This window comes from Borostomias antarcticus, assembly GCF_949987555.1.
Source record: "Borostomias antarcticus genome assembly, chromosome: 23".
Taxonomy (NCBI): Eukaryota; Metazoa; Chordata; class Actinopteri; order Stomiiformes; family Stomiidae; genus Borostomias; species Borostomias antarcticus.
Window position 1 is genome coordinate 19,879,234 of NC_140256.1, and position 26,118 is coordinate 19,905,351.

The 26,118-nt window shown below is 45.8% G+C and overlaps 2 protein-coding genes across 2 annotated transcripts in view; one reads left to right on the plus strand and one right to left on the minus strand.

The window, feature by feature from the left end:
• ipo11 (importin 11) overlaps positions 1-5,547 on the minus strand; it is a 199,547-nt gene extending 194,000 nt beyond the window's left edge. The window contains exons 1-2 of the mRNA XM_084456899.1: positions 5,467-5,547; positions 1,238-1,387 (exon numbers count right to left, since the gene is read on the minus strand). Coding sequence (XP_084313025.1) covers positions 1,238-1,375 — 138 coding nt within the window. The 5' untranslated portion in view covers positions 1,376-1,387; positions 5,467-5,547. The remainder of the gene's footprint in view (positions 1-1,237; positions 1,388-5,466) is intronic.
• Positions 5,548-14,558: 9,011 nt separating this feature from the next.
• The window catches only part of hsd17b3 (hydroxysteroid (17-beta) dehydrogenase 3), a gene marked incomplete at both ends in the record, with an annotated part of 28,995 nt that continues 17,435 nt past the window's right edge, over positions 14,559-26,118 (plus strand). The window contains one exon of the mRNA XM_084456900.1: positions 14,559-14,709. Coding sequence (XP_084313026.1) covers positions 14,559-14,709 — 151 coding nt within the window. The remainder of the gene's footprint in view (positions 14,710-26,118) is intronic.

Here is a 26,118-nt window from a genome sequence, read left to right on the forward strand (position 1 = left end):
TCTAAATCTGAGGCCATGGTTCTCAGCAGGAAACCGGTGGCCTGTCCGCTCCGAGTAGGAAATGAGTCCTTACCCCAAGTGAAGGAGTTCAAGTATCTGGGGGTCTTGTTCACGAGTGAGGGAACCATGGAGAGGGAGTTTGGCCGGAGAATCGGAGCAGCTGGTGCGGTTCTGCAGTCGCTATACCGCACTGTTGTGACGAAAAGAGAGCTGAGCCAAAAGGCAAAGCTCTCGATCTACCGGTCTATCTTCGTCCCCACCCTCACCTATGGTCATGAAGGATGGGTCATGACCGAAAGAACGAGATCACGGATACAAGCGGCCGAAATGAGTTTTCTCCGGAGGGTGGCTGGGGTCTCCCTGAGAGATCGGGTGAGAAGTTCAGTCATCCGGGAGAGACTCGGAGTAGAGCCGCTGCTCCTTTGCGTCGAAAGGAGCCAGTTGAGGTGGTTCGGGCATCTAGTGAGGATGCCTCCTGGGCGCCTCCCTAGGGAGGTGTTCCAGGCGTGTCCGGCAGGGAGGAGGCCGCGGGGTAGACCCAGGACTAGGTGGCGGGACTACATCTCCGCACTGGCCTGTGAGCGGCTAAAGATTCCCCAGGCAGAGCTGGTTGATGCTGCTAGGGAAAGGGATGTCTGGGGCCCCCTGCTGGAGCTGCTGCCTCCGCGACCCGACCCTGGATAAGCGGATGAAGATGATGATGATGTTATGAGAACTTCCTGTTTCACCAGTAGGTGGCGCTGTAAGTGTGACTCAAGACCACATTTTTCACCAGGACTGACGTATCTGCAAAGTTTCATGCATTTTCATCGATGTTTAGGCCGCCAAAAAGACATTTGTTTGGGGAGAAGAAGAAGGTAGGAGAATAATCCTTACAATTTCAATAGGGCCTCGCACCGGCAGTGCTCGGGCCCTAAATAAAAAATCTATCTCTGGACGTACGAATCGATCTCTAGGGAATAAAATGACAAACGATTCAAAATCAGAAAATAGATTTTTTGAACCCAGGCCTAGTCATCACAGACTGATCATGCCTGATTTTTCCTGGAACTTTATGATGTCTGGAAAGGCTGGTCCCTGCAAGTGATGGCCCTGTCATGTCATACGTCCCCACAAGTTATATACCTTTTTCTGTGTGTGTGTGTGTGTGTGTGTGTGTGTGTGTGTGTGTGTGTGTGTGTGTGTGTGTGTGTGTGTGTGTGTGTGTGTGTGTGCACGTGCAAGCGCGAGTTCCTACCAGAAGTACAGAGTAGAAGCCAGGCTGGGTCTCCCACTGTCGTAGCTGTTCCTCTGCAGGCTTGAGGGCTGCCGTGTCCTGGCTGGTAGCCTGACTCAGGGCCTGCAGCACCACAGAACTGGCACTCTCTATATCCATACCTGGACACACCTGGTGGAAGGGGGTGGAGATAGGGTAGGGAGGGGGCGGGGAAAAGGAAGTGAGGGAGAATTAGAAAGATACTGGTAATTAGAATTGTCCAGTCAGTAGAACTCCCTGAATATGTGAAGAGAGGGAGAAGTGGTGAGGTATAGCGCAGTGTTCGTTTGTTATGATGGTCCTGTTCATGGAGCAATATGCTAGTTCAGTTCAGTTTTCATTTATTTGATTAAGACCTTTAAATATGAGGTTGCTGTCGATCATAATTCCTAGATATTTGTATTCTTGTTCTATCTCCACTCTTTCCCCTGAGATAAACACCTTGGGTTCGCTGCATGCTCTGTTGGTTTTAGTAAAAAACATGGCAACAGTTTTTGACTTATTGAGCTGGAGGCAACAGGCATTAAGCCAAGCAGATATATTGGCCATGGTCTTGGTAAGCTGTGCTGCTGCCTCATCATGGTTTTTTCCTCTCACAAAGATCAGTGTGTCATCAGCATACATAATAGTCTGGCAGTCTGGACAGACAGATGGTAAATCATTTATATAGAGACTAAAGAGTAGTGGACCCAGGACCGATCCTTGAGGAACACCAGTAGTTAGCTTATTGAAGTTAGATGCGACATTTTCTATTTTGACACACTGTGTACGGTTGGAGAGGTAGGAGTAGAACCAGTTGGAAGTACATGCTGAGAAGTTAAATTGACCAAACTTAGACTGCAGGATTCTATGATTGACTGTATCAAAGGCTTTGCAAAGGTCCAAGAAGATGGCACCAACAACTCCCCCTCTGTCCATTAGTGACTTGATCCTCTCAATAAAGTATACAGTAGCTGTTTCCGTGGAATGGTTGGTTCTAAAACCATTCTGCATAGGATGCAGGAGCTGACCAGAGTTGAGATGTGAGATCAGTTGCTCTGCCACCACTTTCTCAATAACCTTAGATATTCTAGTATTCTGCTAGAAAGTGTGCTGGAGTTTGTGGGGTGGTGGTGGAGGTGGTGTGTGAATTTCTCTTCTCTCTCTTTCTTCTCTCTTCTTATGAACCCTTCTTGGTCCTGTGCTTCTCTATAATCAGAATTTGTTTTGGCATGTAGTTTTTCAACATAGCATACTAGGAATATGCACCATGGCCGAGGAAAATTCCTAGTATGTTGAAAAACGACATGGTAATAAACAAATTCTGATTATAAAGAAGCACAGGACCAAGTGTAATGTTCATTATTATTCTTAACTTACCGTGATCGCGCATTTGCAGGCAAGCTGTGGAGGCATACCATGCCAAATTTCCTCCACAAATCAGTGTTGTTGTGAACGGAACACTGCTAGAACAGGAGAGAATATGCTGCTACAATAAGTTAGCCAGCTTAAGTTAGCAACAGCCACTACGTAGCTAGGTTAGCTGAACGTTAGCTAGGGCAGCTAGCCACGAGAGGCTATAGCCATTTCTAGCCAAATAAATGTTAAAGGAGTAGTAAAGGGAAAAATCATGTTTAGCCCTGTTTTAAGGTTACTTATGATCATTTACAATGGTTCAGATCAAAACGTTGACAAAACTAGCACTTTTGAGAAAGTCTGATTTGCTCTACCACCGTTTAGGTCATACAATGGATGTGGGTGGGCACCTTGAAAAATCATTCAAAAACATGTTAAACTCTCAATTTCAAAGACAAGAAGGCATACGCTTTACAGAAAGGGGGAGAGGATGTAGCCTACATGTAGCCTACTTATCCTACCCCTAATTATGTGGCAGACTGCACACGGAGCGCAGCGATTCAACATAATCGATGAGTTTGGAGAGACAGAGGGCCGTGCACCAAGACTCCGTGAGCGCACAGCGGACGAGGGGTAGCCTACTCCGGAGTCCGGAGACGTAACAGGTCATGCAGTTAATAGATCTCGTTTTCAATGTTATTGTAATGCCCTCTGGTTATAATAGAATATGGCTACTGAGAGAAAACTTGCATTCAGGCAAAGGGCAGTCTGATTCCGCCAGGAGTCGGTGAATGTGTGACGGCGCTTCCATGTTCTATTTTAAAGGAATTGTGCCATGTGTGGGCTTAGGTCATTCAACGCTCCAATGAGAGTAAGTCTGTTACAGATGACCAGAAGGGGGGATAACCCCCCCCCAGCGCTAAAAATGAACGATCAGAGAGGGAAATCAGAAGCACAGACATGGAAACCCCCATCATCCTCCCAGGCAAATCACACACTGCCTATAACCACATTATCTGCACTACACAGCCTGACACACACATGACACACACGACACACACGACACACACACACACACGACACACACGACACACACACACACACACACACACACACACACACACACCCTCCCCAGTGATAAAATCTGTAGTAGATCTAGTGAATTCCACTGTGGTATTTCAATACTTATTTGCCTATTTAGCTTCACCAAGACGTGTACCTGAGAAACTCTTCTCTGCCACATTCCTAGTGTGCACTACTCATTCAGTGTACACTCAGTCACCTCTCTGACTTGAGGAAAACGGTATGAAAGCCTCCACCTGTGCTTAAACCAGCGTGATGCTTTTAAACCAGTGAGGAAAGACCATGGCCTGCACTAAGAAGGTAGAGCATTTGGGACAGACAGGAGAGGAGAAATCAGTTGAGCAACACTGCCATCTATAGGGAGTAGCGATCAGACGAAACTCAATGCAATAGACTTATGGGGAGTATATGAGCCTAGTAGAAATTGGGTAACATTAGATAAACTAACACTTGTTGCCAGAGGAATTCGGTTTATGGAAATTGGAGGACCGTTGCGTGCAGTAAGGTCTGTACTTGGGGCAGTAAGGTCTGTACCTGGGGCAGTAAGGTCTGTACCTGGGGCAGTAAGGTCTGTACCTGGGGCAGTAAGGTCTGTACTTGGGGCAGTAAGGTCTGTACTTGGGGCAGTAAGGTCTGTACCTGGGGCAGTAAGGTCTGTACCTGGGGCAGTAAGGTCTGTACTTGGGGCAGTAAGGTCTGTACCTGGGGCAGTAAGGTCTGTACCTGGGGCAGTAAGGTCTGTACCTGGGGCAGTAAGGTCTGTACCTGGGGCAGTCAGGTCTGTACTTGGGGCAGTCAGGTCTGTACTTGGGGCAGTCAGGTCTGTACCTGGGGCAGTCAGGTCTGTACCTGGGGCAGTCAGGTCTGTACTTGGGGCAGTCAGGTCTGTACTTGGGGCAGTCAGGTCTGTACTTGGGGCAGTCAGGTCTGTACTTGGGGCAGTCAGGTCTGTACTTGGGGCAGTAAGGTCTGTACTTGGGGCAGTAAGGTCTGTACCTGGGGCAGTAAGGTCTGTACCTGGAGCAGTAAGGTCTGTACATGGGGCAGTAAGGTCTGTACTTGGGGCAGTAAGGTCTGTACATGGGGCAGTAAGGTCTGTACCTGGGGCAGTAAGGTCTGTACATGGGGCAGTAAGGTCTGTACATGGGGCAGTAAGGTCTGTACTTGGGGCAGTAAGGTCTGTACTTGGGGCAGTGTGACTATGATGTGTAACTAAACAACCGATGGGAATTCTGATTTCCCTTCAACTTGTTGACACACATGATCTTATTGGAAGCTGTTTAAGAGGAGTGTGCGCCCACGACCCTGAGCCATGGAAACACAGCCTGCCTGAGCACGGTACCACGGATCCACAACCTGGTTACCCTGCTGGTTCACATTAGGTAAGTGAGCTATACAACCTGGTGACCCTGCTGGTTCACATTAGGTAAGTGAGCTATCTAGATAACCAATAAGCCCGTCTAGCGTGCTAGCAGGCTGATCACCTCCGATACACACCATGGGGGTGTGTTTATTGATAGGCAGCGGGCAGAACTGTGGATCAATCACTTCTGCCCTCAGAAACTCCTCTAGTCTCTCAATCTGACTACTGAGCCATCGTTAGCTACAGTAGCACTACAGCTGCGAGCTAATCCGTGTGCGTGTGTGTGTGTGTGTGTGTGTGTGCGTGTGTGTGTGTGTGTGTGTGTGCGTGGAGAAGCGGCCTAGCAAGCTGGAAAACACCGTCTAAAAAAGACGACTTCACTCTGTGTAAGGAAACATTTAGCAGAATAGAAATATAGCATCAGACTCACCTGCAATTGATCCCTTAATAGAGAAGTGAGCGGATGAACTCTTCCTCGGTCTCTCAGTACTAGACACGCTGTCACACGGGCGCGAGCTACACAGCGAGACGCATGTTGATGACGACACACGATGTACGTAGGTGTGTCACGTGTTTGTGAATGGATGTTTGTTTTGATAAAGATTTAGTTCAGAACAAATTTATGATTAATCTTTTTATTATGTGTGGGACATAATATACACAAATGCAAGTGGGCAAAAGAAAAGCTAAGATGTGTTTTGTTTGTCACTGTAACAGTCAAAGGTGTCTCCTTCATGTAGCCTACATCACAGCCAGGGATCCAGAACACCTTTTCAACTTTGATCCAGCAAGCAGATGATGTCTATGGGTGGATGGCGGGGGGGCAGTCAGGCCATCCGGATGAGGAAGGGTGTGAGTTGGGGGGGGGGGGGGTTGCGTGTTGCTCACAGGCTTCTGTTGTTCTATTTTATGAAGTGAAACTGTTGCTCTTCACAAGGATGCTTTGCACCAGATTATAGTTCCTACTGGAGAAGTCCTTCTTCACCTCAATTGGAGGATAAGCTGAATGTGGTGTGTTTGTGCGTGCGTGTGTGTGTTTGTGTGTGTGTTTGTGTGTGTGCTAGATGGGAACGGCCTAGGCCAGTGGTTCAATAATGCACCCCCTTTGAATTTTTTACCCCCTGACCAGCGCAAAGCATTTTTGGTAGAAAATATACAATTTTTATATATTTATATAAAGAGGTACAGTACAATATAGTGCTTTAATGCCAAATGTTTAGAATCCCTTACTAAATTCATGGCAAATCATGTTTCTCATCATGCTAAGGGTTCATGCATTGTAGATGCATTGAAATTGAACTCGTTACATTTAGTGAGAAACATGGGCTTCATGAGGATAGGCAACTGCAGTGACCAAACCTTCAGGCCCAGTCTGCTTCTTTGCTTTGATCAGTGTCACTGCAGGAAAGGAGCCTCATGTGGATCCAAAGGGTACTATCTGCTCCGCTCTCCCAGACTAATTACTCCACAGACTCCGCCCACAAATGGTCCTTACAAATGGAGCACAATTTAAAAGGGAAATAAACAAAATGTGTATGTTTTATGTTGACTTATTTTAATGACCCAAAGAAAGTCCACACACTGTAGCTCCCATTTACATTATTTATGGACAAAAAATATAGATGACGTTTCGAGCGACAACGCTCTTCCTCAGATAACTGAATAAACATAGCCACGCCTACTTTTATATGGTATCCGAGGGTCACATGACCCTAATGGGATAGACAATTAACCCCTTTTCTTTAGACAGGTGAAACCCATTGTGCTGAGTATCAGGGTCACCTGACTCCTGGAACAGTTCACTCACATATTAAAAAAGAATCTATGGTCGCTTGAAACTTCATATATATTTTTTGTCCATAAATAATCTTAATGGGAGCTACAGTGTGCGGACTCTTACTTTCTTTGGTACATATGCTTTTTTAGTCCAGCACCTGCCTTATTAATTATTTTGGGATGTGCGCGACCCACTTCTGATTTGACTTATTTTAATGAGGCAGTTACTAAAGACAGTTAATACACTCTGAACAGGATGAAAGAACAGGCATGAGACTGGAGGCATCATCATCAAACCTGTCTGCCTAACACTAGTTTCACCTGAGTAAATTCAGACAAATCTAACACTTGGAATCAAACGTCTTAAGAGGCTCTAGTTGAAAAGCAGCAGCTTTTGTTTCCATATAAAGTTATTGAGAATAGAGTAGTTGCAGACCAATGCCGGTTTCCTAAAAGCATGTTAACTTGATGAAAAACTTGAATGAAAGGTGTGTGTGTGTATACACTGTCACGACACTAAGAGCTGTGCATAAGACTGACTGAGAGGGTGAGTTAAAATGTCACGCGCTCTCACTACACTACTGGGCTATCCCCCCTGGAATGATAACACTACTGGGCTATCCCCCCTGGAATGATAACACTACTGGGCTATCCCCCCCGGAATGATAACACTACTGGGCTATCCCCCCTGGAATGATAACACTACTGGGCTATCCCCCCCGGAATGATAACACTACTGGGCTATCCCCCCTGGAATGATAACACTACTGGGCTATCCCCCCTGGAATGATAACACTACTGGGCTATCCCCCCTGGAATGATCACACTACTGGGCTATCCCCCCCGGAATGATAACACTACTGGGCTATCCCCCCCGGAATGATAACACTACTGGGCTATCCCCCCTGGAATGATAACACTACTGGGCTATCCCCCCTGGAATGATAACACTACTGGGCTATCCCCCCTGGAATGATAACACTACTGGGCTATCCCCCCCCCCAGAATGATAACACTACTGGGCTATCCCCCCTGGAATGATAACACTACTGCCCCCCCCCCAGAATGATAACACTACTGGGCTATCCCCCCTGGAATGATAACACTACTGGGCTATCCCCCCTGGAATGATAACACTACTGGGCTATCCCCCCTGGAATGATAACACTACTGGGCTATCCCCCCTGGAATGATTACACTACTGGGCTATCCCCCCTGGAATGATAACACTACTGGGCTATCCCCCCTGGAATGATAACACTACTGGGCTATCCCCCCTGGAATGATAACACTACTGGGCTATCCCCCCTGGAATGATAACACTACTGGGCTATCCCCCCGCCGGAACTAAAACCTATGGGGACCAGTTTTCCAGAAAAAAAACAGGAGAGTATGCTGAACTTAAGTTTAGTCATTGTTAAAAAATGGTCTAATTTTCTTGGGACACGTACTGGTGGGAGTGGATGTTGATGTGTTTCCCATCCAGAGCACCTAGGCAGTTTGGGAAGTTCCACTGAGCCTGGAATCACCTGCTACTTGCTGCCACTCTTCCACTGTGTCCGGGCACTGTATGTATGTATAGTATATCACATACCTTCATGTATTTCTCTTTTAAAACCCGGTAGAGAGCTGAACAGGTTTCAGGAACAAGTTTCCAAATTGTTGACAAGGCAAGGCTCTTGAAGCTTTCCCCTGTTAAACAGCACAAGTTTAAGCACTTAAGTCAAAATCCTTGCGCTTTAATCAAACCATAAAAAACATAGCCTAATACACAAACTGAAAATGCTGTAACGTTAATGTAACTAAATCTTTAGCTCACCTGTTGCCAAGTGCAGCCATCGTTCACCTAGCGATGCGACGTTCGTGGTTTTGCCTCTGGATGAGTGGACTGACTAGGCTTGTTCCTTCAACTCTGAACTCTGAACTCTGAACTCTGAACTGACTAGGCTAGTTCCTTCAACTCTGGATGAGTGGACTGACTAGGCTAGTTCCTTCAACTCTGGATGAGTGGACTGACTAGTTCCTTCAACTCTGGATGAGTGGACTGACTAGTTCCTTCAACTCTGAACTCTGAACTGACTAGGTTAGTTCCTTCAACTCTGGATGAGTGGACTGACTAGGCTAGTTCCTTCAACTCTGGATGAGTGGACTGACTAGTTCCTTCAACTCTGGATGAGTGGACTGACTAGGCTAGTTCCTTCAACTCTGGATGAGTGGACTGACTAGTTCCTTCAACTCTGGATGAGTGGACTGACTAGGCTAGTTCCTTCAACTCTGGATGAGTGGACTGACTAGTTCCTTCAACTCTGGATGAGTGGACTGGCTAGTTCCTTCAACTCTGGATGAGTGGACTGACTAGTTCCTTCAACTCTGGATGAGTGGACTGACTAGGCTTGTTCCTTCAACTCATGGAGCTGATCAGGAAAGAGTCAAGCGATTATTTTTTTTACATCGGATATTTCATTTATCTCTAGCTCTTATCACAAGATAATTGACTGTCGCTGTAAGATCCATGCATGCTTTGCTTTCACCAATTCCGTGCCTACGCCTCTTCTGTTCTCCAACACAAGGAGCCAGGGCTGAGAACGACAGTGCTAATGTCAATTTATCAGACCTCTTCAATTTACACAATTTAGTAGACATTCTCAGACATTACCGTCTTGCTGAGCGAGAGTGCTGTATGAGTAGCTAAACACACGCTGTTGTTTACGGTTTATACATCCAGTTGTATTCTGTTTCCCCTTGATGATACAGACTACTACCAGCTGGTGGTATAGAGTTATTTCATCTCACGCAAGTGCAGAAACGTACACGCTCGTCGGCTGCTGGCTGTTGTCCGCTTGGTGTGTTCAAGTGAGACTTGTCGGCCCTGAAACAGGCGACACATCAGTTGTCCTCGTCGGCGCTAGTTCTTTGATGTCGGGTTGGTGTGTCTTTAAATACACTGGGTATTCTGACCCACTAGATATACTGTAGTGGCACTGAGGCATTCAGATGCCGGATGGCTTGTAAACGGTTTGTCTTACAGTATAACACCCTACAATAAACACTTGATAACAGTGCAAGACATTGCTTTCTCTTCAATGTACACTAACATGCAATGGTTTAGAAAGTCAGTGGGGAGGAGAAGACAGGCGAGTCACACCCCATACTCCCTGTTACCCCCCCATCCTCTCTGTTACCCCCCATCCTCTCTGTTACCCCCCCCATCCTCTCTGTTACCCCCCATCCTCCCTGTTACCCCCCTACTAAGATGTAATAACTAGGGGGAGGGGAACATAACAGCCTGTCTAGACCCACTGGGCCGATGTAATTACAGACAGTACATTAGACAAAATCACACATTTTCTCAAAAAGGATTTATTACCACCAAGAGTGGAACATAGACAATGAACAGAAATACACAAGACTAGAAAACTACAAAGAGGGGGGGGGGGGGGGGGCAACCAGACAATAAATGACTTAAGAGGGGCAGGAGATAAGGGAACAGAGGGCAGGAGATAAGGGAACAGAGGGCAGGAGATAAAGCGAACCAGGGAGAAGGACTGTGAACGGTGCCACTAAGAAGCACAGCCCTACCTTCCCTACACCTCTACCCTATAGACCCCAACACAGCCCTACCTTCCCTACACCTCCACCCTATAGACCCTAACAATATCTACCTGAAACACACCTAGAGGCCCCAACTAGCCATCTACCTAAGCCTAAACCGGACCCTTAACTACCTGCTACAAAAACACATGGCAGCCGCTCACTCTTACCTAGTGTGTTTAACAGAGGGTTACCTAGGCTACGTGGTGAAAGATGTATACCCCAGGGTATCTGACCTAAAGATGTATACCCCAGGGTATCTGACCTAAAGCCCTTCTCCCAGGGGGGTGATAACAAGGGGAGATAAGTTACAGTGAAACCAAACACTACTAGAACCATGGTGGATAAGTTAGCAAAAAGGGAGAGACAAACAGTAGGCTGGTCTGGGACCAGCAAAGTACACACAAGGACAAACAGCAACCCACATCCAAACATACCCCTCTGTCTCCCTCTAACAAACAGAGAGAACACAGACACATATATAGGGGGAAGGCCGCCTGCTGATTGGCCAGGAGATGATTGTTGAGCTGATTGATGATGGCAAACAGGTGGTTGCAGTGGCAGTCAGGAGGTTGGCAGGAGACAATGATGATTGACGGGACGAATGACGAATGACAAGGGAGGGAGTAACAGCATGGACAGACACCTGGGGCCTCATTTATCAAAGAGCGTATAAATTCAGGTGTAAAAGAGGGCGTACGACGAAAACGAAAAAAGGGCGGACTGCCGTGTACGACGAGAATATTTACACGCTTTTCGGATCTATCAAACATGGCGTACACGCTGCTGCACCGATTACCCTCCCACGGTGTCCTAGAAGAGGGCGGACGTGAACAAGCTTCATGATCCGCCCTCTACACGCCCAAATTCAACCATATATGGTGAAAACCATGACAATGCACAACGTGGTTCACCGGAAGGAACCGACATAATAAGATGGCATGGAGCAAAGGCAAGACAATTACATATATGGAAAAACGCGTAAAGAAGATAAACTTTTCGGAGACGGACGTGCATGTGCTTGTTGGTGAGGTCCACGCGAGGAAACAAATCATCTTCAGAAGGTATTTGTACTAGCCTACCTTTGTCTGATTGCTCCTACAGTTTAGGTAGCCTACTGTACGTTTGGTGCATCCTGTATGTGGCGTAGGCTACACGGACATGCTGTATTATTTGGCTGTGAGGAAAGCAAACATTCCACACATTCTGTGGTAGGCTGATTGATTTAGGACCAAAAACAGGGAACGATAACACAGATGATCACTTCATAATGTTAGACCACATTAAACACTTTCCCTAAGACTCTCATCTTAATCACCCGGTAAATCACACTTAAGCATTTATTTGGCTGCCAACAGAAAAACATATCAAATGAATATGGCTACACAATGAAATGTTTAATGCATAATCAAGTTTACAGACAAACCCAAAGAAAATGACTGAAATAGTTTCTCCAGACTCTGACGTGGGGTGGGACTCAGAGGAGGGGGAGTCTGCAGTGGTCCTTGACCTGACGGTCGTGCCCCCGCCGGTTGCAGCCTCCACCTCCAGCGCCACGACCTCCAGTGCCTCCAGCGCGCCGGCCTCCACCTCCAGTGCCTCCACCTCCAGCGCCTCCGTCTCTGTCTCCACCGCCCACGCCTCCACCTCCAGTACCATCTCCACCTCCAGCGCCTCCGTCTCTCCACCACCCACGCCTCCACCTCCAGTACCATCTCCACCTCCAGTGCTATCTCCACCTCCAGTGCCTCCAGCGCGCCGGCCTCCACCTCCAGAGCCTCCGTCTCCACCACCCACGCCTCCACCTCCAGTACCATCTCCACCTCCAGCGCCTCCGTCTCTCCACCACCCACGCCTCCACCTCCGGCTGCCAGCGTCCCTGCCTCAAGGGTCCCTGAGGGAAACCGTCTGGGCCTCCTCTCAGACGCTGTGCTGGAGGCCCAGACGGGGACCCTAGAGGCCCAGAGGGACATGGCAGAAGGGATTGGGGCAGTTGTGCAGCAGTTGGTGGAGGTCACCACACTACACCACCAGAGCCAACAGGACATCCTCACTGCACTTCCGTCTCTCACACATGCTGTCACGGACCTCACACAGTCACTCACTACCACACTCACACACCTCACACATTCACTCACTACCACACTCACGGACCTCACACATTCACTCACTACCACACTCACACACCTCACACATTCACTCACTACCACACTCACGGACCTCACACATTCACTCACTACCACACTCATGGACCTCACACATTCACTCACTACCACACTCATGGACCTCACACATTCACTCACTACCACACTCACGGACCAAGGAGCAGTGGCTGGGTGTTGTGGAGGAGATTTATGTTATGGAGAAGTTCACGCATGCATTGAGGAGGCAGGAAGGAAAGTTTGAAGGGAGATGGGAAAAATGGATGGATTATAGAAGGAAGTGTGATGATACCACTAATATTGAAATTGTAATATTAGAGTAAGAGAAAAGAGCTGCATTGTGACTTGATGGAAGTGCCCATAAGCTGTTATTGTTAGTTTTTATGTTTTATTGTATTGTCGTTGTATGGATGGAAAATGCAAATAAAGATTTAAGTAAAAAAGAAAAAGAATATGTATCTTGGCTACGCACACACCAACAAGCCAGCCGTCACGCGCAGCGCCTGCCTCCAGTCTAGCCCCTACCCTGCTGTGCGCCAGGATGAATGAGTCATGCGTGGAGCCAGGCCACCTTGCCACTACACTTGTGATGAGCATGTCGGCGTCACATATGATTTGGGTATTTATAGTGTGCACATTTTTGCGATACACAGGTGGCCAAATGCCTGCCTGGTCAGGTGAATCTTCAACTGACTCTTAAAGGAGAATGCTCTTTTTCGACAACCTGGACCTTATTTACGGCATAGGCTATTATAAGACGTTTGACTCACCGAGATCATGTTGGTGTAATTCGGAGGCCTGTAGAAGAAATTTAAAATCCAGCACGAGCCAGTATATCCATGTAATGGCGGAGGACGGGGCACCAACAAGCCAATCGTAGCGTAGAGAATGTGAGCCGCGAGTGTAGCCTACAGACGGAGAATAGCCAGTCTGCGCACTGTGCTCTGCGCATGCGTAGCAACAGACCATGAAAACCACAACAAGCCCTCGCTCTAGGGAAGCACAACTAACGATTCATATAAATAGATTGATGAAAACAATCTATTTTTGATCTATGATCAACCGCTTATATGGATCAAAAAGCTTGGGCCAGAATCATTAGCCAGTAGTACAAATGCTGTTTAAATTATTTGCTTATAATAATCAAGTAATCTGCTTACAGTGTTCATTTTGGGTCTTTTCATACATGACAATATGGAAAATATGAAAAAAATAACTATGATACACGGGGAACAACAGGGTCGATATGTATACAGTAACTATCAAATGTAGGTCTATATCAATTATAATCACCCAAAATCTATGTAAATATTACCCGACATGTCCTCCAGCATCAATGTACTGTATAGAGAATGTTCACCTTAGCCTCCCAGCAAGCCAAATGACGTCAGGACATCGTCATAATTACTTTTTAATGACCTAAAAAAAAATGTCGTTATGATGACGTCCTGAAAAGACGTCCAAAAAGTCCCCTAATCCACGTGTGTTCTGGCCTAGTCCGGGACGTCTCTGAAAGACGTGGTCATGACGCCTTGCTGGGCTTTACATCCATGGCTTCTACGCTTCAACCGGGAATCCATTTTGATTGTTGACACTGTCACTAAAAACTGTCCAGCAGCTCTCACACTCAGTAAACAAACATCATTGTGAACATGATTGTGCTTAATTGTTACTTTGGGAAAGATTGCAAATAGGAATACTGAACATAAAATTAGGTTTGCCGAACTTACATTTAAAAAGTTCATTTAAATGTTTTCATTGAATCATAGTTATAGTATGATTCAATTTTAAAAATAACTTTAAAAAAAAAAAGTCTCATGTACCTCCTGCAATACTCCAACGTACCCCTAGGGGTCTGCGTGCCCCCATTTGAAAACCACTGGCATAGACTATCTCCCATGAATGTCATTCTCCAGAGTGAATTAAGACCTCCCATGGTTTGATCAGAGCAGAGAGTTTTCTGTGGCAGGCTGGCACACACTCCTGAAGGACCATGGATCTCATGGGCTCGTTCTTCGTCTCGCTCGGTTCTGTTGTTGTTCTATTTTATGGAGTGAAACTGTTGCTCTTTGCCAGGATGCTTTGCCCCAGATTATGGTTCCCACTGGAGAAGTCCTTCTTCACCTCCATGGGAGAGTGGGCAGGTAAGATGAATCTGTGTGTGTGTGTGTGTTTGTGTGTGTGTGTTTGCGCATGTGTGTGTGTGCACATGCCACAAGTATGTGTTTACTTCAATATGTTCACATCTGTTACTGATAAAACTTGTCTTAAAATGTAGGAAGTCGCATGGAACTTTTTATAACATGCTATCCATCAATCCGCTTGAAAATAATTTCTAACCATTCAGAGAAGGTAAAAAGGCGATTCATGCTTGTACATCTGTTTTATCGTGGACCAATAAGATGAGATATGACTTTAATGATCCCAGTGGGAAGGAGAGGGGGGATTCAGGTGTTACAGCAGCAGAAAACACAACAGGTACAGAATAAAATACAAAAATAAGAAATAATGTAGGATAGATAGTGCACACAAAATAACAATAGCATTAAGCAAATGAAACATTGAATTTAATGTATTTGTCCTGGTGGAGAAATTCAGGATTCAGAACAGCAACAGAAAAGTATAGAATAGGATAGGCAATAATTGAGAGCAAAATTACTGTAGAGTCCATGTGCAAAGTGCAGAGTCCATAGAGTCCCTGGGTGGGGTTATCCAGGATGGGTAGTATTATCCAGGATGGGTAGTATTATCCAGGATGGGTAGTATTATCCAGGATGGGTAGTATTATCCAGGATGGGTAGTATTATCCAGGATGGGTAGTATTATCCAGGATGGGTAGTATTATCCAGGATGGGTAGTATTATCCAGGATGGGTGGGGTTATCCAGGATGGGTAGTATTATCCAGGATGGGTAGTATTATCCAGGATGGGTAGTATTATCCAGGATGGGTGGGGTTATCCAGGATGGGTGGGGTTATCCAGGATGGGTGGGGTTATCCAGGATGGGTAGTATTATCCAGGATGGGTAGTATTATCCAGGATGGGTAGTATTATCCAGGATGGGTAGTATTATCCAGGATGGGTAGTATTATTCAGGATGGGTAGTATTATTCAGGATGGGTAGTATTATCCAGGATGGGTAGTATTATCCAGGATGGTGGGGTTATCCAGGATGGGTAGTATTATCCAGGATGGGTAGTATTATCCAGGATGGGTAGTATTATCCAGGATGGGTAGTATTATCCAGGATGGGTGGGGTTATCCAGGATGGGTGGGGTTATCCAGGATGGGTAGTATTATCCAGGATGGGTAGTATTATCCAGGATGGGTAGTATTATTCCAGGATGGGTAGTATTATCCAGGATGGGTAGTATTATCCAGGATGGGTAGTATTATCCAGGATGGGTAGTATTATCCAGGATGGGTAGTATTATCCAGGATGGGTGGGGTTATCCAGGATGGGTGGGGTTATCCAGGATGGGTGGGGTTATCCAGGATGGGTGGGGTTATCCAGGATGGCGTTCAGCTTCCTCCTCATCTTCAGCTCCACCTCCAGACTGTCCAGGTCAGCCTTCTTCACCAGCTTGTTGGTGAAGATCCCTCATGTTGATGTTGCCCCCCCCCCCCCCCCCCCCCCCCCCCCCCAACATATTGCGGCGAAGGAAAGGATGCTGGCAACAATAGCCTGTTAAAACATCTGTAGCAGCTTGCTACAAACACTAAACAACCTTGGCCTCCTCAGGAAAAACAGTCCCTTATTGAAGAGAGCTTGAGTGTTGTCTGTCCAGTCCAGATTGTTGTTCATTTGGACTCCCGGGTGCCAGGTGTGGCCTGGACTATGATCTTGTCATCTGCCGCCTGCAACTCCCTCCTTTCTGGGGCCCCGGCATCAGCTTCAGGAGAGGGGGGCAGAGTGGGGGCGGCACAGGCTGTGGCCACATGGGGGGGGGGGGTAGCGTGTGGAGTGAAGGGTGATAGGGGGACCCAGTCTGCCCCGTCAGGGAGCCAGTCTGCCCCATGTCGGTTGGTTGGTCAAATAAAATAAAATAAAAACAGTTTAGTTCTCTCACCTGTTTGAGGGTCCCCTGGTTGCCTGTAACCAGTCATCTTCCTGAGTCCTCCACACATCTCCCTGGAGCTGTGGGCCACCAATCCCCTTTGTGAATTGAATATTATAAGAACTATAAAAACTCCTATAAAAACTATAAATATCTATAAAAACTAAGCAATATAAAGTGACTAGTGACAGAAGGGGAATTTTTGGTGTTCCCCAAAGAGGTTTTAACCAGCGAAAGGAAATCACCAGCGCTAAACGCTGCCACGGTTGATCAGACCGCTTGTGTTCAGGTGCCGTTTGCCTGCCCCCATGGATCCTCTCCAGATCCAGAGCCATCTCCAGGCTTTCTCAGCTGCTTCCGTGGTGTTCTAGAAGGCTCTGCTCCTTGCCTCCTCCTGTGATGCCCAGTGCATTAAGGGCTTTGTGGAGTGAGTGCCCCACAAATCCTCTGCAGTCGACCTCAATGGGCGTACATCTCGCCTTAAAGCCCTGCGCTCGACAGTTGATGACCAGATTTGGTCCTCTTCCTTTCATGAGCCTCCCCCAAGCGATCCTCCCACGGCAGTCAGCTCCATGATGATGATGTTCTTGGTGCTCTCAGAGACCAGAAGGATATCTGGAGCTAGTTGCACCAACTGGTCTTAACTTACAACTGTCGTAACCGCTAAACAGATCATAGCTAAGACCCATTTTTGTGCATGGCTGTAAGCCAGTACCATAGATAGCATTTGTCGGGTTGTCACTGACTCCCTCGCTTACTCCGTTGAATGTTGAACTGCATTTCTCTGTTGGCACCACAAGAGGCAGTAGTGCCAGCACACCAAAATAAAAAAATCAACCCGCCAATCTCCACTCAAGTACAGTAGCGGTGAAAGTATTGGACTCCCACCAGGGAGATCGGGTTTCAAGACCCGATGGGGATATACCCCAAACCTCCACATGTTCATCCTTTCACTCCAACCTTTTCCCAGATAGCACACAGATATCGGTCCTCCATCGGAATCAGAGCGACAATCCGCTGGAGTGTTTCTACTGGTGGGTGTCTAGAGGGGCTCCTTTGTTAAACAGCTGGAGAATTTCTGCTGGCGAGTCTGTAGCGATCTCTGAGCAGAATTCCACTCGCATTCGCACGCGCTGATGCCCTGCCCTGTCGCTTTTCTGATGGTAAAACTCATGTGGACCTCCGTTGGGATACCGTCAAAATTCTGCTTGCAACTGTCACTGGAGGGTAGTTTTGAACAAACTAGTCACTGACGACCAGCTCAACACGACACCCCGGACAGGTCAGGTAAATTCTGGTTCAAAATGTAAAGCTGTATACAAGCATAACGTAATGTTAGCCTAGCCACCAGATACTGTGTTGTAGTTCTTTAGTTGTAAGTCTTTTATTAGTATAGAGATGGATAACAGTGTGAGGTATAATTATATTTAAACAAGGTGATGAAAGTGTACTGGTTCAATCCCTTAATGGTGAGATTCTACCACAATGTTTTATCATTGCTTAGAAATGCCCGGTAGATTAGTGTTAGCTCTATGTTGCTAGCTATATTAGCGTTAGCCCTATGTTGCTAGCTATGGCTTCGGTAGGGATTTTGATAGCTTCTTCATACTATTATCATGTAATCTCTGGTTAGAGGCTATTGGTAACTAAGAGTAACTGTACTTTGTTTGATTTTTATGTTTCTTACATTCTGTTGTCCAAGTATGATTTAGTCCACGTTCTTGTTAGTTGGTTACAACGTGTATTACCGTAACAATTACCGTTTTCGGCCACGTGAGAGCAGCAACAGGCTTAGATAGATGTGTTCCTTGTTCAGTTTCAGGAATTCAATGAGTATTTCAGTTAGGCTATTTAGTTATTTGTGCAAGGGCGTAGGTTTGCGTATGGACGGTCGGGACATGTCCCTACCAACATTTTGGGAGGCCCAAATTGTCCCTACCAACTTTGGAGCGCAGTTGTATTAGATCATTTAGATGGCCTTCCCATAGTTTGGAAGGACAGAATTGGCCGTATCATTTTGAGTGAGTTAGTTTGCATTATGTTCGGAGTTACATTACGTTAGCCTACCCCTTTCCTCCACGTGAATGTGCCTCCCAGTATTTTTTATATTTTTTTTTTTCAAACTCATGTTTGATTGGCTCATTTGGCTGAGATAGATTGTTGCATTTTCGCTGGATCTGAAGACCAACAGCCTTACAGACAGGCGCTGACAGCAAGCCATACAGTTGTGATTCTGACAGCCGTTTAGGTACATCCACCACAATGTCGCCTCCCCCTCTGAAGAGGATGAGGGATATCAGGAGCTTTTTCTCCGCAACTGTAAGTAACGTTAGCGTTAACTAGGTTAGCTAGTTACTGGTAAACTAAGTAGCTAACGTTAGGCAGTAGCCACATGAAAACCAGCTAGGTTGGTGCTAGCTAACGTTACCTAAACTAACATCACTTGTCTTTCCATTGTCGCAAATTATCAACTGGTGATATAAGCTGGCTAGCTAGCGAACTGTTAAGATGGCTTCTATCATCCTGTAACATTAGGATAGCAGCAGCCATTACATTATTATTCATTATACCATGGCCTGGGTTAATACTCTTTTCTGATTGGCCAGCAGACGTGCGTTAAAACCATGTATACGCACACGTAGTTTAATTCAGTCTAAAACAAGTTTAATTCAGTCTAAATCGAATCATTTTTATATATGAAACACAAAAGCAGAGAGAGTGTGGAGGGACGCAGCAGCAACCAAGAGAGAGTGGAGGGACGCAGCAGCAGGCAGGATGTGATACACTAAGAACATTGAAAACAGCAAAAATTGTGTATGCAGGCTACACTGTTATATGGTCCCTACCAATGTTGAAACCAAACCTACGCCCTTGTATTTGTGTAAGTATTTCTGTTAGTTATATATAATATTTTTATATTTCTTTATTATTTCAGAGACCACAATCTCACTGTCTGTTTATGTAAGTGAAGAGAATTGAAAGGTCAAATAATGATAAAAGGTTTAAAAAGTAGTAATATTGTCACAATACTGAGGAAAGCTTGCCTGCAACGAGGGCAAGTATGCTCTCCTCTCACTTAAAGGAGAATGCTCTTTTTCGACAACCTGGACCTTATTTACGACATATTATAAGACGTTTGACTCACCGAGATAACTTTGGTATAATTCGGAGGCCTGTAGAAGAAATTTAAAATCCAGTGTGAGCCAAGTATATCCATGTAATGGCGGCGGACGGGGCACCGAGAATGCAGTTTCTAAAAATTTTATTTTCTGCCACGAAACGGTTGTTTTCATCAATCTGTCTTTATGAATCGCTAGTTGTGCTTACATAGAGCGAGGGCTTGTTGTGGTTTTTCACATGCCTCTGTAATATGATCTTTAGAAACGTCTTTAGAAACAAAATAAAGCTTCCCCACTTGCTCCAGCACGCGCAGACTGGCTATTCTCCATCTGTAGGCTACACTCGCCGCTCACATTCTCTATGCTACGATCAGCTTCCATCATATTCTAAGTCATCTTCTGTATCCTCAAAATCTGATAAATATTCAGCCAAATTGCACACAATATTCCAGGCACCAACAAGCCGATCGTAGCGTAGAGAATGTGAGCTGCGAGTGTAGCTACAGACAGAAAGCGAAAGTGACTTGGCAATATTTCGTATTTAAACCCAATGCTAATTGGGAACCTGATAACATTAATGAGGCAATGTGTAAACTCTAGAGAGTCTTCTCTTTTACTCTCCTGAAACATGAAAGTGGGACTACCTGCGCACATAGGGGGACTAGTCTATTGGGCTATGTGTCAATGAGTAGTATTACTACTCTCTCTTGAGGCTGCATGAGGTATTTCCCGAAATACCATTGAGATCCCGATTTCCCGAAGATTACTACACTGAAGGGCTCCCTACTGTATTTGTCATTTGTCTCCTCCTCCTCCTCAAAACGCCCGGCCCTCACCGGCAGCTGTCATTTGTATTTTGCATTTGCACTGTTTTTTGTACTGTTTGCACTGTCATGTCTTTGCACTGTCCTGTCCTGCACCCTGTCCTGTGTCGTCCACAACAGCGTATGCTTTAACCCTAGTCAAATTCCTAGTATGTGTGATCTTGAGTCTTGATTTTAGTCAACTAATCTACAGTAGATTTAGTCAAGTAAAACTAGACTAAAACTAAAATAATTCAGATGACTAGATGACTAAAATATTACTAAACATAAATAGAATTTTAATCAAAAGACTGACTAAAACTAAATCAAAAAATGCTTTCAAAATGAACACTAGTTGAAAAACAGGTTTAGCTCATGAGCATGTTCCTGGCTCCTCCCACAGCTTGACCTGACTGACTTTGTCCAGGGATCCTTTTCACTCCGTGCCACTTCCTTGGTACTGCTCTTCTCCAGCTTGGCCTAGTCTCTCCTTGCAGCTGTTCTTGGCCTTCCTCAGCTTTTTCCTTCAGCGCTTGGAAAAGGGAGATAGGCTTGGCATTGTGGGTCCTTAATGAGGAGTAAGGACCCATAGTTACTTGAGGAATAAGATAAGAGAGGAATCAGTGTAATACTACTGTATCCACAGAAACAGCAGAAACTTCTATTGCTGAGCTCTGACATAAACAGAAAACCTCTCGGTGGCGACCCGGGCAATGGGTGCTGGGGCCATGGTGTTCTGGGGCCTCCCACGGTGCTGGGGCCATGGTGTTCTGGGGCCTCCCACGGTGCTGGGGCCATGGTGTTCTGGCTCCTCATTAAGGACCCACAATGCTGAGCCTACCTCCTTTTTCCAAGATCCACTTCAAGTCCATTCCAGCACAGTGGGAAAAAAAAGCAACAGGAACATTGGGTGCCTTAAGAAGCTGAGCGCTCAGTGAGCGAATGCTCACTCCGAGCGCTGAGCGGTTTTTAAAACCACTTAACGGTCTGCTCTAACCGAGCGCTGAGTTGCTAGGAGACGAGAACTTTTCACCTGTTGTCAATCATGTGTGATTAGCGAGCAGCGTCCCAACGATTCCCAAGACAAAACGCCCCCTTGTTTTTTTTTGCTCAGGTGATGATGATGATTATGATGTGGTGTTTGGCTCAAACAGATCATAGTTCAAAACTGCTCACTTGTGCTCTGAGCAGATCAGTCTGAGCGTAACTGAGCAACCCGTTAAGTGAATTCTTCTCACTGAGCGCTCAGCTACTTAACGCACCCAGTATGTTCAGTATGTTCTAGGACCTATTATTCCCTTCCTGCCCTGCCCCTAGTAGTCTCTCCAGCCCATTGGAAACCAAATTGACATGGTTGTTTATTTTTTAAGAGTGTGTGTGTGTGCGTGTGTGTGTGTGTGTGCGTGTGTGTGTGTGTGTGTGTGTGTGTGTGCTTGTGTGAGTGTGTGTGTTGCTGCTGCTGCTCCAGTGGGAATGGTGGAAGGAACAGTTCCCAAACATGGTAAAATGTTGTAATGGAGAACTGTGGTTCTGTTGGCTTGGCAAGGTCTGGTGAAGCCAAATGTCTTTCCATCACATTTAGTGTTTTTCATTCCTTCCCAGGCACTGCTGGTCAGAAAGTATGGCAAGTTCTGAATTGTTTTTATTAGGAGCGCTATTATTAGGAGACACACTTGAAAACACAATGGACTGATTATTATATCATCTACATGGCTATGACAACAGGTCGTACATTCAAAAAAAAAAAAGAAGAAAATAATAATAATATTTTTCCATAACGGAAAATAAATTGTGGTTTCAGATTTAAAACACAAACAGATTAAGTAAATGTAGCGAGTCATGCAATTGATATGTGTGCATTTGTGTGTGTGTGTGTGTGTGTGTGTGTGATGAAGTCATCGGGTCATAGGTCATGTGAGAACTGGAGGGGTCTGAGCTCCATGTGATAGCACACACACACACACACACACACACACACACACACACACACACACACACACACACACACACACACACACACACAGGCCCTTTTCCAATCCAGTCCCTCCCCACTCGCACTCAGTCATCGAGTGCACTCCGTTTTGTAGTCCCCTCACAGCTGAATGTAGTTCCCTTGATTAGGGTGTAGGGTATAAAAACCTTAGGGACGCACTCCCCTCACTCCAGCAGAAACAGGAAACAGAAACCATAACAGTTGCCATGATTTTGCGTAAACATGTAGCGGTAGCTGTTCTCATCTTCCTTCACCTGCTCCAGATGAGGATGCAATCTGCCCGAAGGCGTAGACGTTTAAGGCGCCTTTTATTGGTTGTCCACCAGCTAAAAAACAGGTATGTTTTTAGTTGTCTGCTAATAGTAAACTGCTGCGCTATTTCAATTGACTTATTTCCTTTACATATTTTTGGGGAATAGCCTACCGTTCTCCAGATCCCTAAAGTGGGAATATCCAAAATGACAATATGGCCAAGGCATTTAATTATATTTAACCTTCATTTTAAGAAATCTTACCTATTAATTAACTCTTTGCCCTAATTTGTTATTATTATTATTATTATTATTATTATTATTATTAGTAGTAGTAGTAGTAGTAGTAGTATTTATATTATTATTGTCAATGAAATAATCCTCTCTTTTCCTAGGACTGTACTCAGGGCAGAGGGCCATACATGCAGCTAAATGCTGACACTCCCATCATGCGCCTATATGCTGACCCAGAAGCTTGCCTCAAACAGGACTTCAGAATGTCCCCACTATAAACCATCTGCTGCAGAGGATTGCCACACCGAGGGGCCACGAGATGGAGGTCAGGAAAGAAACAAAGATCACTTTTATTTGGGAGGGACAGTGTGCATTAATAAACATAGCTTACATGATTAACTGTAAATACACTGGAGTTAGCAGGAATGCTAATTTTCATCATTTTCATCATCTTCAGGTGCTTGTGTTCCTGTACAGCTTGGCCCATGGGCTGTCACTGTCAGTTGTGAGTTCGGCCTTTGACATCCCTATGAGCACTGTCCACAACATGATGCACAGAATAAGCAAGGAGATCAAGGCCGAACTCTCGACTGTCATCCGTCTGCCATCAGCCCATGAGCTCCCCACCATCGCTGCAGGTTTCAGTCTGCTTGCTCTTAGTGATGCCTTCTCCCATGTGCCTGGTGCCACATTAGGATCAGGTCTCCAGGGGAGCAGCACCAGGCAGACTACAACAACTACAAGCTCTTTCCATCCATCCAGATGCAGGCGATCTGTGACTATAGAGGCAGGTTCCTGGATGTCTTTGTGTGCTGTCCAGGTTCAGTGCATGATGCCAGGATCTTGTGCAACAGCCCAGTCTTCCACCAGGCCCTGTACCCTCCAGCTGGCTACTACATCCTTGCGGATGGTGCTTATCCCTGCTTGGAAACACCAATGGCCATCCTCACTCCCTACAAGCACCCTCTTCACGGCCGGGTCCAGGTTTGTTTGTATGGATGCACTAGAACATGGTTATGTAGATTAGATTAGTTTGTCATTGTTAGAAAACAACGAAATTATGTTTAGCAGCTCTGATTGACACAGTACATACAATATGCAATAATACATACAATATAACAGTTATGCAGTGATAACTGTTCTTTTTTAAGGCTGTGGTATAGTTGACAGCCCATGACATGTTTCCACCCATAAACTTACTCAAAAACATCTATAAATACTAAACCATACATCGTAAACCAGGATTTTGCAGTGGTCTCATATAGGAAGAGCTGTAGTCTCATATAGCAAAAGCTCTTACTCAAACATCAATAGTAAAACAGGATTGAGATTTTGCTGTGGTCTCATCCTTTTCAGAGCGGCGTTCACCTGTGGTCTGAAGTATTAGAGGGCAGACCATACCACTAATATGACAACCAGAGACAAATGTGCAAAGGATACAAAGGGATTCTCACAAAAAAAATTATTCAACTGAAATTGGCCATCTTGGTCTATCCACTACAAACTGAAAATAAGGCATCTTGGCCAAACTGATGAAATAAATAATGATAATTAATAAATAATGATAAATAATAATGACAAAACGTCACATTTTGTTGACCATTTGCTCAAATAGTGTTAAAATGTCTGGGTGGTCTGTACCAGCTCCTGGTGTCGCTCTTCCTCCTTTTCGGCTTCCCGCTCCAGGACCTCAATCACCCCATCATAGGACACCCGTCTCTTTTTGGCAGGTGGGGGGGCAAGTGAGGACACGGATGTGCCAGGGAGGGAGGGTGGAACAGGGGTGCCAGGGAGGGAGGGTGGAACAGGGGTGCCAGGGAGGGAGGGTGGAACAGGGGTGCCAGGGAGGGAGGGTGGAACAGGGGTGCCAGGGAGGGAGGGTGGAACAGGGGTGCCAGGGAGGGAGGGTGGAACAGGTGTGCCAGGGAGGGAGGGTGGAACAGGGGTGCCAGGGAGGGAGGGTGGAACAGGTGTGCCAGGGAGGGAGGGTGGAACAGGGGTGCCAGGGAGGGAGGGTGGAACAGGTGTGCCAGGGAGGGAGGGTGGAACAGATGAGGAGGATGTGCCCGGGTCTGGGAGGGACGACGGCTCTGGACTTGCCTTTGGCATGCATGAGGCAATGAGGACGGGTGGAGTCAAAGACGGTTTTGACCCCACTGCCTCATGCATGTCATCATAGAAGCTCCAGGTGTTTCCTCCCCCTGGTCGGTCCCAGAGCCGGTGGGTGAATATCAGCTCCTAAAACAAACAGAGGCATGGGATGTCTGCAGCATCTAGAAGGCTATATGCATGTTATGTCTTATAATAATAATAACAACACTCTGTATGCAGACACAGGTCCATATGAAATAAATAAAATTACCTTGTACTTCTTCTTTAGGTTTTCCCATTTTTTGGAGGCCTTCTTTGAGGTTGCCTGGCCCTCCAGGTCCATTTGTTTGATGATGAAGCTGTTGAGAAATGTCAGGGAAGATATAGTTCAAATGCTTTGCTCAGAATAATCTCACAATATACATGAGTACTGCAATCACACCACATCAGGCCTACACATCATTTGTCAAGACCTAGTAATGGGATACAATCACCTAATGACATTTCAGTGAGGTATGTTTTTTTTTAAGCAATTAATCTTTAAAGAATCTTAAGCATTCCGGTGTTTTGGTTGTCGGCCTAATCAGTGAAATGTGTAAAGGGGACAAGTGAAACTTTGCATAATGTTAGGAAGGAACAAGTCTCTTGGCCTATCTCGCTGAAATGTTGCTTGTTGGTTGAGTGTCTACATTACGTGTAAAAAGAGAGTGTTTTGTGGTGGGTGGCAGGTTCACGGACTTAGCCTATGGAAATAAATAATACTTACTCCCAAGCTTCTTTGGTACCGTTTCTTTTTTTTGTAAACAGCTTCTTGTGTTGTGTTCTGAGTTGTATTAACTGTCTGGTCTGCGCAACAGTCCCTGTAAATATCCACCACTTCAATCAAATGAACACAATCTACCGTTTTCTAGAACGGTAGGCTATTTGATCAAAAGTACAATGCAAATGTTGTGTGATTGATGAGGAACTTACATTTGTATGGTTTGTCTTCCATTTCAGAGCCT